At 38.5% G+C, this 14,095-nt stretch overlaps 1 protein-coding gene across 1 annotated transcript in view; it reads right to left on the reverse strand.

The window, feature by feature from the left end:
* Positions 1–14,095, reverse strand: part of RYR2 (ryanodine receptor 2) — a 582,989-nt gene that overhangs the window by 157,446 nt on the left and 411,448 nt on the right. The window contains exon 63 of the mRNA XM_052640524.1: positions 8,969–9,018. Coding sequence (XP_052496484.1) covers positions 8,969–9,018 — 50 coding nt within the window. The remainder of the gene's footprint in view (positions 1–8,968; positions 9,019–14,095) is intronic.

The raw sequence follows: 14,095 nt of genomic DNA on the forward strand, positions 1-14,095 counted from the left end.
CTGGAGTGCAGAGATGAGATCTAAGTTGGAGCTGTAAATCAGGGTCTCCTAAGTATATTGACATTTCTTTGAATCATGGGACTGAATGAAATGTTAGCATGAACATAAATATAGAAGCAGGAAGGTCCAATACCTCTAATGTTTGGAGGTAAAAACAATAAGGAGGATAGAGCACAGAAAATGACAGAGGGAAGGCCCGGGAGGGAGAGGGGATACAAAGCGATGCCTATGAATCTCATGCAACCAAAGTCAGCACCAATTCAGAGAGGCTGGCCTCTAACTCTTCCTAAAACTCACAGTTATATTGTCCCTTTATACAGATGATCAGTATGTGTACTTCGCACTGAGCCTTGCAATGCCTTTTTACAAAACAAGGCTCAGGGCATTTTAAACTTCTATTTGAATAAGCTTGTGAGGTGTGATGTTTGTTTGCTTTGTGCCCTGATGTAGCCCAGCACCTAGACTAGTGCCTGACACATAGCAGGAGCTCAATTAGTATCTGCGGGTTGACAAAGGGATGCTAGACAAGTTCTGTGGGTCAAGTGAACATTTGTATGGTGAATGTGAGATTTCTGTGATTATCAAAGTCACAAAACTATCAGCTCAGGCAGAATACACATTTTCGGACACTCCAGATCAGATACAGTACAACTTTAAATGGAAACAGCCCTCTGTAAAAAATGGTGGGGAAGAGATCCTAAGGAACGAAAGAAAGTACTAACTGAACTTTAGTGTTATGGACCAAGCAAAAGAATCAATTTCACTGGCATGTATAGATGCCTAAACTAATGGCTAATTGTGAAGAGAGAGAGTATGTAGTAAGACTTTTAAATACGATCGCAACCTGGAAATTGTCCTTCTGAAGGGGATCTAGATCACCATCATCAGGAATGTCAATCACACTATTAGTAAGAACCAGAAGGGCTAGCTCAGAGCATAGTGAGATGTTAAAATTTTAGGGTGATGGCTGAATTTTCATGTACTTAACTGTATGCAATTTCTTAACTGCTCTAAGTAGTATAAAAACCAAAAGTTGGATACTTTGAACTCGTGTTTTTTCAAAGTTCAAGCTACTTCCTCTGTCTTCAAACATAACTCTCATACTTCTAAACACTTAGGACAATGCTTACGGATTACCTATTATCTTTAAGATCGTGTGTTTGCGCGCGCGTGTGTGTGTGTGTGTGTGTGTGTGTGTGATATCAAAGATACAAAGGTACAAAATTAAAATTACAGCTCATAGAATCTAATGACAACATACAGCAAGCATAGGGTTTTTGAAAACATTGTTAGCAGCTCATAAAATAAAACAACTCCCTAAATAATAATAATAACAAAGCTAAAGCTGTTAGAGTCAAAATATCATTTTTGCATTTTAATCTCAAACTGTTTTGTGGTTTTAAATATAAGGTTTCTATAGTTCAGGAGTTTTCAATGGTATCCAAAATTTGATACATGTAACTGCTGCTGTTTTATAAACTGATATACTGAGAATTCTCAGAATGTTGACTTTCTCTTAGGAAAACAGTCAACAGTTAATTCTCATTTTTATTCTTCTTTACTTTCCTAACATGGCTCCTGATACAATATCTCATTATACTATCTTCTCTGAAGAGATGATTAACCTTAGAAAAATCTTAATTAATAAGATGATATAAAATTATGCTAAAAAGTAAAAATTTCTCTCCAAATTATGAGTAGGTAGAAACTGAAGCATGCTGAAGATTCCATTACTTCTGAAGTCTGTGATACTGAAAAGATTAAAATTACTGAGTCTCTAACTTGGTGAAAAGTTTCAGTTCAACTGAGAACACATATTATACATGCTATTCTTTTGCTCAAAGTCAGGAAATCCTCTCAGAGTGGCATTTTGAAATGAAAGAAGTATCTATCTATCTTCTGATATTATATTCATTGAAATGTCTGAGTCTGATATTTACCCTCTATAAGAATTAGGCTATTTTTAATATAGCAAGTTTCCTTTATACATTGAAACTCTTGCTTTTCTCATACATACTGTCCTAAAACTACAGAATCTTTCAGTCACAGGAGTTAGACATGACTTAGTGACTAAACCACCATTCTTCATCAAGAGGGTCTTAATGTGACTGAAAGATTCTGTAGTTTTAGGACAGTAGGTATGAGAAAAGCAAGAGTCTCCTAATGTATAAAGGAAACTTGCTCTGTATTCAAAATAGATAACCAACAAGGACCTACTCTATAGCACAGGGAACTCTGCTTAGTATTCTCTAACAACCTAAATGAGAAAATAACTTTAAAAAGACTCGATGCATGTGTGTGACTGAGTCACTTTGCTGTAGACATCAAACCAGTACAACATCGTTAACCAATTATACTCCAATAGAAAACAGAACTTTTTAAAAAGTAGCAGATTGTGCTACTTTTAAATTTTAATTTAGACCATTAAATTCTTAGCATAATGACATACTCAGTTCTCCCAGAGCCACTATCCTCAGGGATTCTTAGTGCTTCAAATGACTTTCATTTCACTATATGGGGTCCAAACATGTTCCCTTAAACTTTTTTTAGAAACAAGGTGCCCCAGGCTTCAGAGCACTTCAATCTGTCCCTGGTCAGTTCCTTTCATAAAAAGTGAAAAAAAGAGGTGCGGTGGCTCAGCTGGTAAAGAATCCTATTAAACAAACACATACACAATCTGAACCTTTTTAGGGACAATACAAACATTAACAGTCATTCCTCAGTATCCACAGGGGACTGGTCCAAGACCCTCCCCCAACACCAAAATTTAAGGATGCTTGAGAGCCTTGCATAAAATAGCATAGTATTTGCATATAGCATACACATCCTCCTTTATACATTAAATCATCTCTAGATTATTAATAATACAGAATATAATGTAAAAGTTATGCACAAATTTGTTGAGGTATGGTGAATTCAAGTGCTACTTTTGGGAACCTTCTGGAATTTTTTTTTTAGTATTTTTGATCCCTGATTGGTTGAAATTATAGATGCAGAGCCTGCGGATATGGAAGGATGACTGTAACATTTCCTAATATCTCCTGATACAAGAAAACTCTTCATTTAAATACATGAGCAGAGTTTGGGGTGAGGGGGGTCACAGGGGAATCAACATAAACTTAATCCACTAATTTTTTAATCAGAGAGAGATACCAATGGATAGAATTCACAGTATTACTCTATTTACTATTAAAACTCTTTTAAAAACAATATTAAGATTTTGGCACCAGTTTAAATCAGTCATACTCACCTAGAGGGAGAAAACAAGTATTTTAACAAAACCTGTTGTTTCATTTAAACATGTGATAATACTTGTCCAATATTCCTGAAGCTAATATTGGAGCTGTATTAATGATGTGACAATGTTGAGTTCTAGGGTTATTGAGGTCAACCAGAAGAAATATTGCTGATAAGAAATATGTTGATCATGCTGCAAAAGGCTTGCTCTACTCCAGGCATTCCTAGAAACCTGTTTGTCATCAAAGCTGGAAATTCTCCAGTAAATCCTAGGACTCTCTAGACTAACTGTCTTGCTAATTCACTATCTTGCTAAAGTGTTAAAAACTCAGCAGAAAACAGCAAAGTAGACAAAGCCTCTAAATGGTAACTATTTTGTGCCAGCCTTCTGGAATACTTAACTTGAACTGAATAGATCATGGTTAGTAGAGTTTAATGATCTTGTTGTTTCAAGAGTCATTATAGTTATAGTGTTACCTCCTTTTCAATATAAGAGCTCTAAGTGGAAAGCTTTAAGAATTTTTTAAAAATGTGATTCTCACCGATTGTGAGATAAGTGGATACTATATTTTTCTTATTCTCAAGGGGAAAAAAATCTAAAGTTTGGGCTCTTTGTGAATGTAAAAAAATTCCAAACTGATAGCACTTATCTCATTGCTAAAAGCATCTGCTTACTTATCTACTCTTTAGACTGTAGTCTTCTAAAGGTAAGACCTGGTTGGTTGATTCATTCCATCATAAGATATTTATAAAACAGCCACTATGTCCCAGACTTCCTCCTGGGCTCTGAGGATACAAAAATAAGCCTTCAAAGAGCTGAGTTTTGCACCAGAGAGAGAAGTTAATCTAGTAACTCACCAGTGAGATGAAGGAAAAGTACATAGAGCTAAGAGAATTTATAATAGTAGAGATAGTATAATCAAAGAGGTCAGCTATGAATTTCCAGAGAGAATACTACTTACACTGAAATCTGAAAGGTGGGTAGTTCATCCCATTATAGGTGTGAGGGACTGGAGAGGGGCATATATAGGATCCCATTACGGACAGTAATCACAGATGGTGCAAATGGCCTGAGCAGATATGAAAATGACACTTTCAAGAAGCACAGGGAAGACCACTTAAGCTGAGGCATCATGAAGAAGCAAGAATTCTCTGGAAACAGGGATGGAGGGGTACAGAGAGGGCAGACTATGAAACACTAACCAGATTAAATGGCCAGATTAAGAATTCTGATCTTAATTCTAGAGAAATGGGAAGCCACTGGCTACACAAGAGTATATTCAGTTTTGAGATCATTTTTTGCTTTGCCTTGTTTTTTGGAGGGGAAGCAAGAGATATGGTTCTGGAACACAGTTTAGACAGGCAGGAGGGAGTTCTGAGAGCAGAGTTAGTATGTTCTTAGAGGCGTACAGGTGAAAGATACCTGTAGATTGGCTCAGGTTGGGAGTAGTAAAGAGGTTAAGAAATCATTTTTCTATCCTCAGAGCCTGAGAGAAGGCCTCACACAGAGAAAATATTTACTGAATGAATGCATAAAATGAATGTCATTAAGGCATCTGATTTATTTCCACATGGAAAAAGAAAGCCGTTAAGAAGTCCTGCATCACCATTGCTATTCCTATTGGAGTTATGGTTACCAGATTCCACTTCCTCTAAAAATAACTGAGAGCCTTAAATAGGTTATAATAGTAGAAGTTGAGTATTCTCTGCTGCTGCTGCTGCTGCTGCTAAGTTGCTTCAGTCGTGTCCAACTCTGTGCGACCCCACAGACGGTGGCCCACCAGGCTCCCCCGTCCCTGGGATTCTTCAGGCAAGAACACTGGAGTGGGTTGCCATTTCCTTCTCCAATGCATGAAAGTGAAAAGTGAAAGTGAAGTTGCTCTCTAACTGCCTTAAAATTAGGCAGTTAGACATTCAGAATTTCCACTTAGCATAAGTGAGGGAAAATGGAGGCATTAAAAACAGTATTTCGTTAGTCAACAATATGTCCCTGAAAATGGCACATGGGGTCCTTATACCTTGTCAACCTGCCTGGGTCTTAGCCAGTTCTAACTGATTTTCCAAAGTACAAGAATTTATTTGTCCCAAAATACACCAACTTATAATTACTAGCAAGCATTTCAGAAGTCAAAAGGGAAGACTACATATAAAACTATTGCTGTTTAGTCGCTAAATTGTGTGCAACTCTTTGCGATCCTGTGGACTGCAGCCCGCCAGGCTCCTCTGTCCATGGGACTTCCCAGAAAAGAATACAGGAGTGGATTGCCATTCTCTTCTCCAGGGATCTTCCCTACCCATGTATTGAACCCACATCTCCTGCCTTGGCAGGTGGATTCTTTACCACTGAGCCACCAGGGAAGCCCTGTATATAAAACAGATGCCATTGTACTTACTATTTTTTCCATAAAGTATTTTACAGGTATACCAGAAACACTGTTATGCTGGAAATATGGCTTGTTCCCATTTTTAAAAATCCTACCTTTTTCTAAGATAAAATGAAGTGGTTTAAACACCTTCAAAAGCATATATGAGGCATAAAAACATGACTCATCTCTTTAATTCTTAGTGTGCTTCAATGTATAGAAAATATTTTAAAGTGGGTAAAAGAAAAAGCAAATATAGAAGTTTAAATTTGGGGAATCCTTACTTTATACATCATAAAAATTTCTGAACTAGAGATGAAGTTTTAGAGATATAATCATAATCTGGCAGCCACCTTGGAATAAATATTCCATTGCTGATCAAACTTAGCTCCCCGCAATTACCACCTTCATGACAAGAGTTTTGCCTCCTGGTGTTTTTTAATGCTAATCCCACCTTCCTGACATGTTTCGGGTTAATGTATTTCTTTCTATATTTTTTGCTACTTGACACAAGCCCAAGTATTTCTTTGTTAAACTCAACTTCTGTCTCACTTTATTCTTAAGTTAGGCCATGAACAATTTTTTGAACTAAGTACAGGAAAAACATTTTGATCATCAGTTGGTGTCTCCCAGAACACAGAAAAAAATAATGTAAAGATAGCGTGAAAGAAAAAAGTAAGAGATTAACATGTCCATATACAAAAGACCACTGTATATATGCTGCTAGGTCTCTTTTTCTTTAGGAAAATCCACAATGGTATAATTGATACATCAAATGGTCCATACTTGGGACTTCCCAGATAGTTCAGTGGTTAAGACTCCATGCTATCACTGCAGGGGGCACAGGTTGATCCCTGGTTGGGTAACAAAGATCCCGCATGCCCCATGATATGGCCAAAAGATAATAAAAGTTAATTTTTTTTAAGTAAATACTTGAATTATACCACTTCTGCTCTGATGTGAAAATGCCTAGATTTTAAAGACTTCATGGTCTTTAAATAGCTAACTGCCCTAGTTTAGTCTGTATGTAATTTGATTCATAGCTGTACAAATAAGACTAAGAATACCTTAGACTTGAAAGTGGTATGATTACAGTTTACAAAGCACTTTAACGTTCATCATCTCATATGAGATTTTATATATACAATGGATCTCTAAAGTTAGTAGTTATTTTCATCTAGTTTCAAAATGAAAAAAAAAAAATAATGCTCAAGAGAAGTTAAGTCCCTTGTCCAGATCATTCAACTGGTTCAGTTACAAAGAGGGGACTTACATACAGGTTTTCTGATCAAAGTCCATTATTTTCTTCAGGACATCATGTTAATGTTTAAAACCAAGCTATAGCTATAATACGTAAAGTTTACAAGTCTAAGAACTAACATGCTAAAATGTTGACAAAATATATTAGAGTATTGTTGAATAATAAAGACTTCTTGACCTTTGTATTGTTTTACATGCAAATGCCAAAGCAAATTTGAAAAAATAATGCGACATTAATAAAATGCACATTAAAATATGCTTTCCAGATAAAGACACACAGTAGTTCTCCAATAAATTCCTGTTAAAAATAAAAATAGTTATATTTAAAGGCAAAGAGATATAATATACAATGCCTAGATGAAATATTAGAATCACAGACAAAATGAATGTTAAAATCCAGTTCTTCTCCTCTGATTATTACAACAAGCTACAGTATGCATTTATCTTCCATTACTGAGCCCTTAATATATTCAAAGGGAAAACAGAAGATTAAACAACAGGCAAAATTAATACATGGTAATGAAAGTCTACGTTAGTAGACCACTAGATTAGTTTAAATATAGTTCCTTTGCAGAGGGTTATAAACTGCAAAATGGCACGAGGTAGGCTTCTGGGATGCTGAAAATGTTCTATGCCTTGAACTGAGAAAATGGGCAAATACATGTAAAATTCCATCAAGCTATGTCATCATGCTGCTCTTAAGATTTGTGTACTTCACTGTATATATGGAATACCTCAAAAAATTTAAAATGTGAAGTTATAGAAAAATGTAACATTGGAAACCAAGAGGTTAAAATATGTAAGAAGCTAGAGATAAACAATAGAAAGTATTATGAGGTCCCCACCAGAGGTAGATATAATTAGACAGTATTCTCTGAAGACAGGTGGAGAATTTTTGAATACATAATTATTATGAGAAGGTTAAAGAGTACATGAAAGTTCTGTCTAAATAATTTACATGGAAGTTTTTCTAAGTTGAAGAGAAGTCAAAACAAAAGGCAGTCAACTGGAGATCATTCTGAAGGCAATTTCCCCATTAATTTTGGATAACTGAAACATTAATGAAAAAATCTAGGCAATTTATGGGAACCATATATTTGGATATAATAATATTAGAAACCAAATGTAGCATTAAGTAGTCATATCCAGAAGCTATCATTTCTCAAAAAAGTGTAAAGAATGTAAAAATTACTTGCATATATACATATATATATATACATACACACACACATATACATGTGTACGTGCACCTATTTCTCAGTTTATCCTTTGTGGCTTTTATAGAAATAACATAATCCTTAGGTTTTTTTGGTGAATGGACTAGGACTTATAAATCTCTAAACACACTCAATGTTTTCTTACTGAAGTCACCACAACACTGTCTCAAAATCTAGAGAGCCCTGGGCTAAAATTTGCCTTGGCAGTTTATGATAGCAGATGCAGGAAAGTGTAAAAAATAAACTCTGCCAACTGCTATAGAGTCTTAAAGCCCCACTGCAAGGAGAGTCTGTGAAAAGTGAGTGACTGCCCTGCACGGCTAATGGAAAGCAGTGTTTGGGAACATGAACTTCAGCTACATGAATTCTCAGAAATGAATAAAAACTGACTGCTGTGGGGTTTGGAGGTACCAGAGAAGTTGCTTTTGGCAAATCCAGGCCTATCTCTATTATGAAGTTCCAATGTCTGGAATACAGTCAACATGCAAATTTGTAGTCAAGAGCACTGAAAAAGTAAGTGCAATTAAAAACTGTGGATGGGTATTTAATCTATCAGAGATAACCAAACACAAACTCAGAGGCCCAGTTTCGCTTCACCCCTCTGAAATAAAATAAGGTAGAAACTGTTGTTTTCATTCATTTGATCTTTAATAATGTAAGTTTGTGACTTTCAAGTGTGCTTTGGACTGGTATACAAAGTCATGGTCTTCAATTTTACTATTGGTAATGCTACTTATAAACAACCTTGAGGACCTTACCTTGGCCTACGACGACCATGCATGCAGCCATGCAAACATGCATTCATGCAACATAGCAGCTCACAACACAGTGCAAAGTGGCAAAGAAAACCAAGTGACGGCCATGCTAGTATTTGTTTAAGGGTCTCCTTACCAAATAGTGAAATCCTATGCCTGACAAGAACTCCAAGTTTGCAGAATAGGCTGAAGACAAAAGAAAAACAAAAGAGGAAAGGGAAAGGGGGAAGGGAAGGTAGAAAAAACAGGGAGAAATTAAATTCAAATGAAATAAAACCAAAAAAAAAAAAAAAGAAGAAGAAAAAAAGAAAAATAAACAGCTGATAAATGAGCCGGAAAAAAGCAACATGATGTCACGCAGAAAGAATCAATTCTCTGAGCAGAATGTGGAGTAAAGGTATTAAATAAAGAGTCTTTGAGTGCATATCTTTAACAAACACGGTTAAAAAAGCACATATTATAAGTAAAGGAACCAAAAAAAATCGAAAGCAAAGCTAATTAATATAAAAGCAATCTATACAAATCCCACAAAAATATAACTACAGAAAACCATAAGGAAAAAAATGTAATTTTATCTGTACCAAAGTACTACTGAAATTCTATAATGTTGTTGTTGTTGTTGTTGTTGTTATGGGCTTTATTTAACAATGGAAGTATGGTGCTTTGTGCACAAAATGCTACTTTTAGTATGTTTTCTCATTTGAACTTTCCTTCTTCTAGACCTTGACCATTACCCCATACACATATACCAAAGCATCCAGTGAATTTCACACAATGAACTAGAAAGAGAATTTAAACCACTTATAATCACTCAAAGAAAAACATTAGAGCTGTTATAACTTAAAGGACTTTGAATGCTAATGCATGAGTCAAAAATACATCTCCTCTAGAGTGAGTTCCCAGGTCTTTGTGCGCTTCCTGGCGCTCACCAACAGAAGACTCCAAATAAGGGTGCCCAGCACTCAGCATGATGGCATTGCTGAGCACTAATGCTCACATCAGAACCCAGAATCTGGGCAGTACCTGGTCTTGTCCTGTCTTGTCTGTCACCAGGCAGTCTGGTGACTTTCTTGTTGGGTCCTATTCTTAAGAACATCTCACTTCCATGTTACAACCCCTTTAAACATCCCTCAGGATTCAGCTCCGGACACGTTTACTCCAAGAAGCCTTTTCTAACACCTGGTGCTCCTTTAGCACTCCCAACCCAAGCTCACAGAAGTCCCCTCCCAGCCAGGGGCCATTTGCAAATATCATGACACTTAACCTCCCATCTTATACCTGCCATTTTCACATCTATCCACACTCTTCTGAACTCTCAGACACACAGCTGTTCCATAGCTAGAACTTGCCAAAGCTCTAATTTTGAAAATCCACTTGTATAGCACCACCTACACTCAGCCTGATTTTTCCAGTCATGGTAGCAGCTATGTTCTGACAGCCCTGTCCTCTCTTGCCATCTTTGCCATCACTACCAGGGTACAGATATACATGCTCAGTACTTGGGATATAGACTACGCCATGGAATCCAGTGCTGGCAACTGCTCATGGCAGAATGGGAAAACGGAGACAGAATCACCTTTTTGATGTTGACCACTTTCACAGTAAGTTTTGCCCATTATTTCTCACTTTAATAACAATGTGATATAGTTTATTGGTGAAAAGTCATTATATAGGGAATAGGGTGGCTTTTCCAAGAAAATATTCATCCACAAGTGCTTAAATGACTTTGAAGTCTTAGGAAATCTCTTACCAGTGCTCTTTTTTTTTTTTTTTCCCACACAATGATCTTGCCAAGTAGACATTAGACACAAGATTCAACCTTAGTCCACTGAGCTGCATTATCTGTCTTTAGGCTCTAACTGAAATGAACAAAGACAATAAAACAAAAGCACCTTTCTCCAGGTATCCTCATTCACTGAGCTTTCTCTATGCTAAGTCAATAAGGATCTGTCTCTGTGACTTCCCTTTTGGTCCAGTGGTTAAGACTCCAAGCTTCCACTGTAGGAGGCATGGGTCTGATCCCTAGTTGGGGAACTAAGGCTCCATATGCCAAGTCACACGGCCAAGAAAAAAAAAAAAACCCACAAGGATATGTCTCCATCTGGAGAGAGTGTTTACAGCTTAGAATTGCATACACTTTGGATTACTGGAAACTACTCTATTTTAAGCGGTATCTTTTACCTGTTACTCACCCTCTCTAGTATTAGGGTGAAGCATTCTGAGATGATGTTGAATTTGTAATACATGGATCATGTTGTAACCTGATTAATCTAAACCTGGGATTTTTTTTGTGTGATGATGGAAAACAGAATTGCTCTGTATCCCATCCCATCGGATCACATTCATGTCTGAGAATCTGTCACAGAAAAATGACTTCTTTCGATATCAGCTGTTTCCTAACCCTGTTGTTAGTCGCTCACTCATGTCCAATTCTTTGCAACCCTGTGAACTGAAGTCTGCCAGGCTCCTCTGTCCATGGGGATTCTCCAGGCAAGAACACTGGAGTGGGTTGCCATGCCCTCCTCCATTCCTAGTAACCTAGTTAACCCTAGTTATTCCTAATTAGTAATAGATGCGTCACCAGAGAGACATACATATATATGTTGGGTTGGCCAAAAAGGTTGTTCGTTTTCCAGGACACATCATATAGATGGGAAAACCTTTTGGTAAACCCAATGGAAAGCTAGGTCCTCAAAAAAGACAAATCATCTCTCTCCCCTTCTGTGCTACCCCATTTCAGGGTGTAGTTCCCGTGCAAACTCTAGGTCTATTATCAATGCGAACCAGTAGTTTCTTTAAAGCACTTTCCATAATCCTGTTACTCCCTTTCCCTGCACCTTTCACTACTAACATACTTAAGAAATCAAAATGCATCTGCAGCTTCCTCCCTGACTCTCTGCCTTGTGAGTGTCCTTTCCACCCCTCATGGCTTCTCCTTGAAGTTCTCAACACCCTCCAAATAGTTCATCTAATAACCTCTTTTTCAGCCTCCATCCTGCAGAGCTCTCCACAGTACTTGGCATCATTAATTACTCACCTCCGTGAAACTCTGGCCTCTGTTTTATAGTATTATTTCCCACTTCTTTGCTAATGAATTGTTCTCTCTGTTCTTCAAATATCCACTTTTGAAAACCCTCCATGTGTAACACTTCTCCAAGTTTTGGTGTTCAGCCTGTTCAGCTTCTCCGTGCTTCTCCCTTGGTTTCCTCTTGCTATCCAAGCTTCAAGCATTAGATGGGTCTAGATGGTCCCCAAATATGTCATTTCTTGCCCTGATCTCTCCAATACCAAACACCTATTTCTCACTTCCTACTGTATACTTCCAGCTAAAATGACCTGTTAGCACTTACTACTTCTTCCAGAAGCACCGGTTTAACCAAACTCAACCTCTTTTCAAAACTGTGTTGTGCTGTGCTAAGTTGCTTCATTCATGTCCGACTCTTTGCAACCCCATCGACAGCAGCCCACCAGGCTCCTCAGTCCATGAGATTCTCCAGGCAAGAACACTGGAGTGGGTTGCCATTTCCTCCTCCAGGGGATCTTCCCCATCTAGGGGCTGAACCCATCCCTCTTATGTCTCCTCCTTTGGCAGGTGGGTTCCTTACCACTAGCGCCACCTCAGTTCAGTCACTTAGTCATGTCCGACTCTGTGACCCCATGGACTGCAGCATGCCAGGCTTCCCTGTCCATCACCAACTCCTGGAGCTTATCCAAACTCATGTCCATAGAGTCGGTGCCATCCAACTATCTCATCCTCTATCATCCCCTTCTTCTCCTGCCGTCAATTTTTCCCAGCAACAGGGTCTTTTCAAATGAGTCAGCTTTTTGCATCAGGTGGCCAAACTATCAGAGTTTTAATTTCAGCATCAGTCCTTCCAATGAACATTCAGGACTGATTTCTTAAGATGGACTGGCTGGATCTCCTTGCAATCCAAGAGACTCTCAAGAGTCTCCTCTAACACCACAGTTCAAAAGCATCAATTCTTCAGCACTCAGCTTTCTTTATAGTCCAACTCTCACATCCATACATGACCACTGGAAAAACCATAGCCTTGACTAGATGGACCTTTGTTGGCAAAGTAATGTCTCTGCTTTTTAATATCCTGTCTAGGTTGGTCATAGCTTTTCTTCCAAGGAACAAGTGTCTTTGAATTTCATGGCTGCAGTCACCATCTGCACTGAGTTTGGAGCCGCCCAAAATAAAATCTGTCAGTGTTTCCATTGTTTCCTCAAAACTAGTTCTTCTGAAGTGTCTTGCTTTCATTAGTGACAACAGCATTGTTCCAACTACTCAGTACAGAAACTGCAGCCCCACGTTGGCCTTCTCTTGTTTCCCTGCCACAAGACTCATTACTGAGGCACGCTTGTTTCCTCCTGTGTTTCTCACACCCAGCCTCTTTCTGTATTAATGTCTCCTCTGCATTCCCAGCACTTTATATATGGCTCCACTGACACTCATCACAACGTAGTATATGGCCCATCTCTATATGTATGTGTCTCCTCAGCTGTACTTCTAAGTCCATTAAAGCTAGGAACTGTGCCCTCGTACCTGTGTGTTTGTCCTCAGACCTAGGACAGCATCTGGTACCCAGTGGGCATTCAGAACACTTGCTGAACAAACCCAAGGGTAGCACCACCTACTGGAGGCGTCACTTCTGTTACAACAGCCTGCATCCTTGTCATAGCTCTGAATGGCTGCTGTGGTCTCCTAGCCATGCTACTGTTTATCAATCCCACTTTGCTGCCAGGCTGTTCTCAATTCTCCTATTTAAAAAGCATTGTCTTCTTAGTGCTCATGAATTATTTTTAAAAAAAATTTTTTAAAGCAAAATGAAATTTTATTCTGGCAGTTACTATCAATTGCAGTGTTCCTTAGCTGCTGCTAAGTCGCTTCAGTCGTGTCCAACTCTGTGCAACCCCATAGATGGCAGCCCACCAGGCTCCCCCGTCCCTGGGATTCTCCAGGCAAGAACACTGGAGTGGGTTGCCATTTCCTTCTCCAATGCATGAAAGTGAAAAGTGAAAGTGGTTGCTCAGTCGTGTCCGACTCTGTGTGACCCCAAGGACAGCAGCCCACCAGGCTCCTCTGTCCCTGGGATTCTCCAGACAAGAATACTGGAGCGGGTTGCCATTTCCTTCTCCAATGCATGCATGCATGCTAAGTTGCTTCAGTCGTGTCCGACTCTGTGTGACCCTATGGACAGCAACCCACCAGGGTCCTCTGTCTACGGGATTCTCTAGGCAAGAATAGCAGAGTGGGTTG

Source organism: Budorcas taxicolor, chromosome 5 (assembly GCF_023091745.1).
Source record: "Budorcas taxicolor isolate Tak-1 chromosome 5, Takin1.1, whole genome shotgun sequence".
In the NCBI taxonomy this organism is placed as follows: Eukaryota; Metazoa; Chordata; class Mammalia; order Artiodactyla; family Bovidae; genus Budorcas; species Budorcas taxicolor.